Source organism: Microplitis demolitor, chromosome 4 (genome assembly GCF_026212275.2).
Source record: "Microplitis demolitor isolate Queensland-Clemson2020A chromosome 4, iyMicDemo2.1a, whole genome shotgun sequence".
Lineage (NCBI taxonomy): Eukaryota > Metazoa > Arthropoda > Insecta > Hymenoptera > Braconidae > Microplitis > Microplitis demolitor.
Window position 1 is genome coordinate 14,194,688 of NC_068548.1, and position 12,111 is coordinate 14,206,798.

General features: G+C 26.5%; 1 protein-coding gene across 1 annotated transcript; it reads right to left on the reverse strand.

Moving 5' to 3' along the window:
* Positions 1-2,162: 2,162 nt before the first annotated feature.
* LOC103576287 (cyclic AMP-dependent transcription factor ATF-2) lies at positions 2,163-11,528 on the reverse strand. The gene is made up of 7 exons (XM_008556444.3): positions 11,366-11,528; positions 11,089-11,182; positions 10,870-11,012; positions 8,694-8,971; positions 3,967-4,192; positions 3,544-3,904; positions 2,163-3,306 (listed from the first exon to the last, which is right to left on the reverse strand). Exons 1-7 carry the CDS (start codon positions 11,414-11,416, stop codon positions 2,894-2,896), a joined length of 1,566 nt encoding a protein of 521 aa, XP_008554666.1. The 5' UTR covers positions 11,417-11,528; the 3' UTR covers positions 2,163-2,893.
* Between the last annotated feature and the right edge of the window lie 583 nt (positions 11,529-12,111).

The window sequence follows — 12,111 nt, forward strand, 5'->3', positions numbered from 1 at the left end:
GATTCAGATCGTGCCTAAAGCCCCTTATCATTCTCTTGTCCGGTGTAAAATCAACCGACAACTGGACGGAGAACTGATAAGGGCCCGAGGGTTACAAATGCATCGGAATATCATTAATTCTGTTAATGTTGTAATTATAATTATTTTATTACTTGTGTATATTTAAAATAAATAAATATTGACTAAATAAATAAATTATTTTCTTTTATTTTTATAAAGAAACATTTATTTTTCAGTATAAAAAAGAAAAAAAAAGGTAAATTATAAAAATTTATTTTTATATCGTTAATCACATGACCTTCTCTGATCTTTATTAATACTAATCACTAAATGTTACTATTAATAAAAATATTGTGTGCTTTTATTTCATGACTTAAAATATTTATATATTTTTTAAAACTATATTGAGCTAATAAATTTCCAATTACTCTGAAACTCGAGGAAATCATAAATAAAACAGACTCTGTGAAAAAAAAAAAAAAAAAACAACTCGAGTACACGTTCAATATCTATTAACTTCTAAGAAATAGTCGTTTAGAAGAAAAATTTAATCACTATAAAATGCCAAGTAAATAGCGTATTGCAGAATTATTAAAAGATGTTGATACAATCTTATTTGGTGTGTTAAAGCAAAGAAATTTAATAATCTACAAATATTTATGCACATCAGTTTGTAAATAAAATTTTAATTTCAATATTGTTTGAAAACTTGGTACATCAATGCGGACAGAAAAAACATTTTACTTGAATCAAGAAATTGTTTCTCTTTAAAGTTGAAAAACGATACTTCTGCCGCTTGTTACGATTTTTGGCAATTTAAATTTTTCGAATTAATCCAAAATGTCGCTTCCCTGGTTTTTTTTTGAATAACTTTTTAATGGAAACTTCTATCATTATGTAAAAATAACGTCAAAGCTGAGAAAATAAGTTATAATTTTTCTTTTTTTTTACTGCGTTTTAGAATAATTTATCGAATTTTCATAAAGGTTTAAAGTTACATGATTGATTTTCGCATTATGGTTAAAATTCTATTAGTCTATCTTTGGCGACTTTTTACCTCGAAATTTATCAAAATATCAATGAAAATTTAATTTTCAATTTAATTTCATCTTGAAGCTTCAAAACGAATAAATAATAAGAAATCTACTTCTATTTCCGATGTCGCATGATCTTTTTCGAGTCGTATGATTATTGAGTGAATTCACATTCATTTGCTATATTAATAAAAATAATACTAATAATTATATGTTAGTATGGTTATGATTATTACTATACATTAAAAAAAAATCGTCTGTTTTGATTTTAATTTTATATTAATTGAAGTTAAAAACACTTTTAAGATGTTTCGAAGTAACACAAAAACGTATGTTAAAATTAACATTTTTTAAGTATTGCAAAAGATCTAAATGTGTAAAAATTGATGATTAGATTGTCGATAGTTTTTACATTAATTTGTATTGCTTTTAAAACATGTGTAACTTTTTTTACACAAACGGAATCTGTTATAAAAACATATAATTGAATGCAAACCGATTTTACACACGATTAGTGAAAATTTTAACGAATCTTTTTTGAAAATTTCGAATTTAAAATAGAGTGAAGTTTTAAATAATACATATTTTATAGAATCAGGTCTTATAAGTAATTGAAAAAAACGATTGAATTTTTTCCAAGTAATTTATAAATAATTTTAATAAAATAATTTAGTTAATAGATATCTTTATAGACAAAGTTTATCTTTATGAATTCTTAAACTTAAAAGCATTCAATTTATCTCGCTATTCTGAGGTCAACTAGAAAACCATAAAATTTTAATAGATTTTTTTTATGTCAATACATAAAAAATATTTATAACTTATTTTATATCTAAACAAAAAAAAGTTATGTGTCTATGTATTTTTATTATCGTATTTATTTTGAAATTAAATAACAATTTTGAATTTATCAATTAATCAACAATTTATATGTAAATAATAGAAATTACGGAAAGTTTTCTAATTTTTAATATTTTGTAGCATAATTAACGTTAATGAGTATCATGATTAAAGCGGATCACTAATGTTGTACATAAAATTATTAAAAGTCTTAAAATAGAATATTTACAGTATACATGAATTTATAATTAATGGAATAAAAGCAAAACAAATGCTACTTTGTCATATAAAAACATAAAAATAATCGCCAGCGATTAGATTGTTACTATAAGTATTTAAATATATAATTAGCAATTGCCTATAGAAAAATATATTTTTTACAATTAAAAGATTAAATATTAGTCAATGAAAATTAATGACTTACTGCTATTATTTGTAAGTAATATTTCTACTTAAATTAAAAGGTACAAAGCACAACTGGTAGCAATCCATACATAATTAAAATTAAACTTGAATCAAGAATTTTTTTTTTACAAAATTAAACTCTTGTTTTAAGTCATTCTGTTTCTTAATTTGAAAAAATGTTTGCTTGCATCAAAAACAAGAAAATCCTTCATCCGAGAACTTCAATCTCAGTAAAAAAAAATTTATCCTCTAATCAAAAATTATAATAGTTTAAACGAACTTGTTTTATTCTTTGACCAAGTCGATAATACAGTTGGAACAAGAATTTAAGGTTCTCTGATCGAATTTTTTTTTTTTTTTTTTTTTTTTTTAATTAAACGAAATTATACTACGGTCAAGAATTTAAATTTATGAATCGTAGAAATATATTTTTGAATCAAGAATATCAATTTTTAAAAAATGACATTTTTGAATAAAAAAAATTTTATTTCTTAATACTATTTTTGGATCAAATAAATTCTTCTTAATTCAAGTCAGTTTTTCTTCTGTACATTATGGCTAATTTCATTCAAATTTTCCAACTGAATTATAATTTCATAAATAGAATAATAAAACTAAGTTCCTGTTGTTTTGGACGGGACGTTAATTAACTGTAAACTCTGATCAACTTGTACAACTTGCCGAGTATTAATTATTTGAACTTTTTTTTCTTGTGGATTTTGAACAATTAAAATAGGCTTATTAATACGCTTATCATCAACTATTTCACTAATATTTAAAAATTTAACATCATTGCAAGAATTGCTAACTATTTTAGTTACGATAGGTACCATCTTATCATCATTTTTTGGTAATAATATCGATTGCTTTTTTGTTTTTAATTTTTTATTTCCAACACATGGCTCATCTCTTGTTACACTCTCTCGTTTTATGCCTTGTATTACTTCATTTGATAAGATAGATGTTTTCTCTGACAGTCTTAATGACGATACTGATATGAATTTAGGCTCTACAAGTATTTTGTTACCTAAAATAAAAATAATAACAATGATTAATTTTTACCATTAAATATTCAAGGTTTAAGTTGCAATGCCGTAAGTCACTAAATTAAGGGCATTTACTTTTTTACTGTAATTAGTGTAATAATACAAAGAATTAATACTTGTTAGTTTCATAGAAATCATATAATTTAAATTCTACTGTAAACTTACCTGAATTTTATACAACTATTCATACATTTAATTAAAATAATAAAATGAATTACCTTTTTTCATTTCTTTGGTCACCGAGCAGTTTTTGTGGGCTAATAAAATCGTTTTTAAATTACCGACTTCTAATCGTAAATTTGTTATTTCCATTTGTAGTCTAGCATTTACTTTATTTGCTTCATCTAATGAATGTTGAAGTTGATTAATCCATTGTTTTCTCTTTGCTCGCGCTCTCATCGAGCTTGCACGATTTCTAGCTTGAACATCTTTTTTTCTACTTAAATCTATATTTTTTTCGTTTTTATCTTCAGCGTTTTTTGTTAAACATTTTCTTTTATCATTATTTTTTACTTTGTCATTTTTTATCACTTCTGTACTTGTTACATTGCCGTTTTTAATAATAGCTTCTCTTAAACGCTAAAAGTATTAGTTATTAATTTAAAATATTTAGTTAGATAATGAGTAATTTCGAAAATTACCTGCTTAGCATCTGAGAGAGGAGATGAGTTTACTTTTTTGATTGACTTTTCTACTTCATTACTCTTTAGTGGTATTGCTGTTTTTATCACAATTGTTTGTGGTTTAGTCTGTTGGGATTCAACATTGACTGGAGTTGATGAATCAATCATGGGAGTTGCAGAAAGTTGCATTAATTTTCCATCTTGAGTTTTCAAAAGAAACTGCACTTCTTCACCATTTATTGATCTATACAAATATCATTATTATTCATTATTTTAGTGAAAAACTTATTTATTACAAAAGAGATCATTTTTATTTTTTATTTACATTTCTTGAAACATCACTTTTCACGCGAAAAAATTGTCAATATAGTACCATTAAAGAATATTTCGTATTTATATAAAAATTAATTGATTAATGAAAATATAATATGAGCGTTTGAGGTGCGCTCTTTTGGATTTTCCATATTCATTATTACTTCAATGACTTGAATAATCAGCGACTACTTAAAGTATGACTTAATTTAATGCTTACAAATGCAGATTAAAAGAACGTAATATAACTAATAACTGTCTCTATTTGTTAATGTTAATTGCTTAAATTGATGTAAAGTGTTTTAAGTATCATAAAAAAAGTAATTAAAAGAATCGCTTATGTTAGATTAATTACCAAACTTAACTACAAAAAAAAGTATAATCTTAACTAGGGTAATGCGTTTAATAAAAAAAAAAAAAAAAAACCTTGCAAAAATAATGAATATTCAAGAAAAATACAGATTTTGAGGTATTTTTAATTTGGAAACCTAATTCTTTAAAAAAATATGAAATAAATAATAGATTAAAAGAATATATATATTTGAATGTATTAGTTTCTCATGTAGTTTTTTCAGAGTTATCACAATTGAAAAACTTTGAAAATACAGAACATTGTAAGTTCAAAAAAACATGGAAATTCTGTTATCAGCCAAATTTATGGACAATAAATGAAGTAAAAAACATTTATTGTGCAAATCACAATCAAATAATGAAATCACAATATTACTGTTTGAAGTGATATTAATTACTGATAATCTTGTAATTATTCGATATTAAACTATATACTTTATCACAAGTCTTTTCACACATGTACATCTGCTTAACAGCGCGTTTGGTACGAAACACTACCGTGTCTCCGGATTATTATAAACTATATTTCAGGAAAAAGGTAATTAATTACTAACATATCATAAAAATTAAAAATATGGTGAGATATATTTACTATACAATGTTTTATAATACATAAATTATGCTAAATGAAGTAATATTTACAAAGTATTCCTTTGTGTTTTTAATGATACGGTAGAAACGACGTGAAAGTGCGATGAAAATCCATTGAAAATTTAATGTATATTTAGTGTAGCAATTGTAAAAAAATCATCGCATTTCAAACGTAGAAATAGAAAAATGATATGGAAATTGAAACATTTTACAATAATTCAAAGAAAAGCCTTCTTTTCACGGCCATTAGTTTAGCTATTCTATTTTTTTGCATTGTTATTTTTTCCTTATTTGCTTTTAAGGCAGCTTCATCATAATCCAAAATACAAACAATATGTTCTTTATATCTGTTTTCGATATTTTTTCATAATTAGGTTTGAAATTGAATCTGTCAAGAACATCTTCAGAATCAATGGTCGAATTCAGTTGAAACAAATGACTGATCTGGATCTTTTTCTCAGTTACTTCTAGTTCATTGGATCCAATTTTATAACAAATATCTTGAAATTTTTCAAGAAACAAGTTTACTATAAACGTCACTGATCTTTCAAGTTGAGTTGTAAACCTATATCCCGATATTAAGTGAAAGACGGATAATTTGGTCTTGTGGCTCAGTTTATCGCCACAGATTGATAAAATTGAAATAACTATTGATACTGATTGGCTCGATGGATCAGACAATAATGCCCACAAAATCTGGATTATCAAAACCTCTTTACAATATAGTGACAGAAAAGATAACTGGATTATCAAAACCTCTTTACAATATAGTGACAGAAAAGATAACTAATAAAAACAGCCGATGTATGCATTAAAGGTGTGGATTTATTCTTTTGTCCTTCCATGAATCGCAATATCAATTGTCGCACCAGCAATTCTCCAATAATGGGAAACAACAAATTTATAGTGGCAAAAAACGCTGCATAAACTGACGCTAATTGTGGTGACTTTTCTTGTTTTTCAATTATCGCTCTCGTCAGCAATCCTCTTCCTCTGTGAATGTTCACTTGTCTTAAAATTTTTTTAGAATTAACTGCATGTTCGTTGAGTCCAGTTCTTCAATGCTATGACTTATTATTTCCTTTGACTCTTCCCATGCATTTTGATAATATTTTTCATCGAAAATAGAACTGTCACAAAAACTTGACCTCACGCACTTTTCCATTATTTATAAATTACAATAAACACACTAACTAGTAAGTTTCAATTTATAATATTGTTCACATTTTAAATAACTATCGAATATCACTTTGCTTCTATATTAGATCAAAGATTTTATTGTGGAAGTTCACTAGTAACTGATATAAGCTTTATTGAATTTTGTAATTTTGCACTGTGTAAGGCTCACTATCCATTAAGGAAATAAAATGTCGAAACTCTGTAATCTTTACACATTTTTCTTTAAAATTAAGGTACGCGTTGCTTTCCTTATTTTACATCAGCGAACTCTGAAGTTTTTTTTCTTGTATTGTTTCGCACTGTATAGTTTGTGCGGTTGTTTACTCTCTCACTCATTATTACCTACTCGCTGTTATTTCGAAAACGGCATTCTAACTAAGAATCAAATTTTTTTAAAAATATTGATTGGATGTTACTTAATGTTGATTTAGTTCTTAATAATCATATAGAGAGTTTCTTAGGTGTAACAAAATATGCTAGTAACTTTTTTTGATATTTTGCATCCTGCATTGTCTGAGAACCTCAAAAACTTGATCCTTAAAAATTGAATAAAAAAAAGTAAGTGGCAGTAAATGAGTGAGGAGAAGATAACAAGTAAAAGAGTATGCAATAGCACAAAATATATTAATGACATAAAATATGTATTCGACTTATTAGATAAGTGTTCATCTTTGCTAATTAACAAAACAGCAAATTATGCATATGATTTTAATTTCGATTAAGTGAAGAAATATTAAATTTAATTTTTAATAATCAAATAAAGAAACAGGCACGTAATATTTTCCATAATTGAACAAATAAATTGAACAGCATGAATAAACATTGATTTTCATAAGGACAAATTATCAGAATAATTGCGACTGTATGGCGTCAATTTCAGGAATTTGACGGCATTTTAATTTTGAGCATTCGTTATATAAAATGACGCAAACAACTATTGACATTAATACTAGATGTCACTAGTTATCTAAGATAATATTAAGAACAATCTAAAAAAAATGATTTGGGAAATCTAAAAGTGCACTCCTCGAACGCTCATGTAATTTTTTGAATAATCAATTTACTTTTATTTATTACCGAAACCCGTATTTCGTTAAAGCTACAAAAAAAAATTGCATCTGTTTAATTGACACGAAATTCTTTTTATTTACCTGGTATCGGTGATTCGTATTTAGTGACCGGAAAAAAATACTTAAATAATTAATAAAATAAACAAGTACCTAATAATTATATTGAATTTATTAATATTTTATTTGTTTAAATGCTTAAATGCTCTGCTAGATGTAGTCTGAAAAATTTTGTCTCAGACTAAATGTTATTTTTCGCGGGATAAATAACCGCTTTTAGTTTGCTCCAGTAGATGTCACATTGAAAATTATCAGTTCCGTATAGAGTAAACAAAAAAGCGCTTGCAAAGCGTGCTATCGAGATGTAGTACCAATAAAAACTATATATATATATATATATATATATATTTGTGAAGAAAAAATTGCGGATTCGTTATGGGCTGACCATCAGTTTTGGGTTTTTATTTAAATACTAGATGCGAACACCCGTTTTGCTGGTTTTTTTTTTTTTGGTAGTGTACTTATTAATGTATATAATTTTCTGGACTGTTCTAAAAATTTCGAAAACGATCTGATAAGTTCTAAAATATTTGAATGTCGAATATCACTTAAAATTAATTTTTTATCTTTTTAATCTTAACTTTAGAATATTTTTATATTATAGAATGATGTCGCTTTAACTCCATCATATAAGTTAGCTACTGCTGTATAAATACACAAAATTTAATAACTTTATTATAGTAACAAATGTAATTTAAGACTTTATTGAAATGGGAATTTTAAATTTCGCGCCCCAAATAATTGTTCTTTTAAGTCCATATTGTGTACAATGAATGAAATTCAACTATTCGACGGCAGATGGCGCCACTTTGGACAATGAATGAAGTTCAACTACTCAACAACAGATGGCGCCACTACACTTACTTTCCAAGTTGAAGGGTTGGAAAAGCCCTTATATCTTTAAAGACACACCCTTTAGATTAAAATGGGAACTACTTGTTCGAAGGGGAATAAAGGGCTATCATACTATATAAGTCCCTTTATCGTGCTGGGACTCCTTTTTAAGTTTTATCGGCACGCACATTTTATCAACTTAGTTTTATTATATATAATGATAATGATTAATGTATGGGACGGTTTAAAATAGTGAAATTCAGAAAGCGTCGTAAGGTTTAAAATCTAAAGCTTCGCGTTCGAGGTGTGCAATACCAAAAAAAAATTATTAAAAATTTATCTAATACTTACAAACTTGTGGATGATGGTAGTGGTAATGGAGATTGTTGAATAATTGACGTATCCGCTTCTTGTATAACAATTGTTTCAGATGTCTTTTTAATTTCTTTACAAGTAACAACTTCTAAACTTTCGCAGTTTGATTTTAATTTATCTTTTGATTTACTTTCCAACGTTTCTTCGTTTTCAGTATCGGTATCAGCTCGATGCAAAACAATTTTATTTGATCTATTGTCTTCTATATGTGGAAATACATGTGGGGTATGCAATGTATCATCATTTACAACAATCTATAAATAATTAATGTTTAATGAAATTATATTATAAAATTAATTAATTAATAATCTAGAATCAAATAACAATTATAATCTATTTAAAATTTAAAGTTACTCAAGTGCAAGACTATAAAATTTAAAAGTCCTTGTAATTATAGTTATTAAATAATTAAATTTTTCACAACTACCAAAAGTGGTAATTAGAAGCTCACATCAAAATAAATCAATAGTTTGTAAATTTTTCAATCCATTAATTAACCACGGCGACTTATGCTGGTGGAACTAGTATACTAATAAAGATAACTAATCTAATTAAGTTTTACTATTTAGATCGGGATTCTGATAACTTTACTGAATTATACAGTTTGAAGCTTTCACTCTAATTGATTTAAACAAAAAATTAAAATGAATTAGAGTAAATGACTAAGTTTTCATTTAGATTATCTGTTAACACAGTATATATTGAATTAAAAGATCACATGGCACAATTGTGTTCTTCAAATCCAGTAGTGTATGTCGCATACGCGGATTAACAGTTCAATAACTCAAAAAAGACTAACTCATTACAAAATGCCGGATTACCATAAGCCCTATTGGTATCTTTATGAGTAATAAGTTAACTAGAATAATGACTCAGATAGATAAAATTAGGTATGTTTGCTATAATTATTAAATTCTCAACAAAACGACATTTTCTTAAAATTCCGTCTATTCTGGTTGACAGATTATTGCTTATCTACATCCATTCGTGTAGTATGATATCTCTCAAACGAATCAACCGATTTAAACGTGCCTCGCGGCTGTCAAGAGTTAACCGAGGCTTAGATCTGATTAGTTTTTGGGATCGATCAACTAAGTAGTTTCCGACTTATTAAACAAAAAATTATTTCTTTCGTTTTTGTAAAATATATGATTAACTGCGGAACCAATTAGTCTCTGATTTTAATCAGATCTAAGCTATGGTGAACCTTTTCGATTGTAATCGTACAATGAAAAACTATTTTGGTATCTAATATGGTTTAACGATGTGTTTAAGCGAATAAATATACAAGGTACCAGCGGGTAATAAGGCCTAGCTAAGAAAGATTTTGAATAGAATCGAAAATATTGCATTTAATTATCGAAATGTATCATCAATCTTTATTTCAATACATTAGCCATTAAATATAATCAAGTAATGGTAATTCTTATCATAAACAAACAAAAAATTATACTTTTACAAAAACCATACGAATAGGCCTTATTTTACTACGGTAGGGTAATAAGGCCCACGGGTTAAACAAACTGGAATAGCTTTACTATACTTAATAAAATTGCTATTAGAGATGAATCATCACTTAAATTTAGCAACAATACTTTTTAAGAATCGGAAGACTAGATTGTTTTTTATAATTTCTTCTGCGCTACGACAGCATATGACGGATGATGAAATATGAAGACAGAGAACGTGGTATCAGGACTCTATAAATTTATCGTAACATCTATGCAAGAGCCTTCTTCTAGAGTAGCCTTTAGCGGAGGCGGTTATTTTAAATATCATTTCTGTCACTTAGGCCTTATTACCCGACAAGTCTTATTACCCGCGGGTACCTTAATTAATGATACAATCAAAGTAATAATAAAAAAAAGTAAATATTAATAATTATCATGAGCGTCTGAGGTGTTGACTTTTAGATTTTTCAACATTTTCTTTGTTTATGACCGCGATATTTTTTTCGATGTCAAATTTTGTATGAATAGACCTATGATAAAAAAATAAAACATTTGTATTGAATAATTCTGAAACGGCTGACAGAAAAAAAATTGTATATCTATTGGCTGTAGATAATCTATATATTATCAGCAGAACGGTATTTTTCAATGAAAAATCAATGACAAAAAAACGTTTAAAACTAACAAAATCAATTACATACCTCAGACTCAGATAATGATCCAATTTTTCCTTCTACTGCACGTCGGAAAGTTTCTTCAAAGGGATTGACATTTTGTAAATCTTGAAACAAACCAACTTCTTCACAGTTTCTGATAAATCGTGTAGGTGTTGGTGTTTGGTCAGCTAGAAAAATAAATAAATAAATAACAATTTGTTAAAATAATTTTATATTAAAGAAATAATAATAATAAGTTCTCACCTATAAACGCATTACTTTTACCACCTGTTCCAAGATTTAAAATCATATCGTGTTTTTTTTTATGAACCACCAAATGGTCTTCATTAACAAAACTCTAAATTTAAAAAAAAAGTCATTAATTAAAACTTATCTATTTATATATTTCTAAACTATTTATTATAAGAATTAATAAAACTTAATTATTATAAATAATAATGAAAGGTTAAAATGGACTTGAGTGTTTGTGATTAATAATTAAATTTATGATCAATGTATCTTTTTTTTTTTTGATAGTTACCATATTACATCCTGGAGACAAGCAAGCAAAGGGTTTTTCAGTATCTGTCATTTTTAATAAGTATTATAAAATATATGTACAAAAATATAAATTCACAAGCTCGATGACAGAATATGTTTTGTTGAATGTTTATTGAATTTGGTTATCGTACAATTCTACTCTCCTGCAGTATATGACAACTACTGACAAATTTTAAAGCTAAAGCTGACATGTGCTGCCATCTTACTGCGATACTTGTAGTGAAAGCAAGACATGATCTTTTATATTTCAACACTAGGTGGGGGTGTATAATTTCTTTATCTTCTTTATCAATTACTTTGAATACGGTACTTCCCGCTTGAAAGAATTTCCATCGACCCGGAGCATTTTTGTCATTTTTACTTTTTTTATCTTTAAAAAATGATTTTTATAAAAAGTACACTTTTTTTCTATTTCTCCCATGAAGACAAAAATATTATTATTATCTATATCTATTGTAATATACGATGCATCATGTTTTTCAGGACTTTTTAGGGTTTCTTTTACTGAAAGACATTATAATAAACAAAAAATGTTAATATTGTGCTGTTACTACCAAATAAAAGAAGGTACGGGCCACTTTCCGTAGGAAGACATTGATAGTGTCATCTTCATTTATCACCATATGGGTATAAATCAAAAATAGATTCTTTTTCAGGACTTTTATGGGTTTTTTTACTAAAGGACATTGTAATGAACAAAAAACGTTTATATTATGGTAAGTTTAA

Coding starts and splice junctions, on each gene's coding strand:
- LOC103576287 (XM_008556444.3), bottom strand. CDS start 11,416: ATGACAGATACTGAAAAACCCTTTGCTTGCTTGTCTCCAGGATGTAAT. Junction 11,013..11,088: donor TAAAAGTAATGCGTTTATAG/GTGAGAACTTAT, acceptor TTATTTTTCTAG/CTGACCAAACACCAACACCT. Junction 8,972..10,869: donor GATCATTATCTGAGTCTGAG/GTATGTAATTGA, acceptor AATTATTTATAG/ATTGTTGTAAATGATGATAC.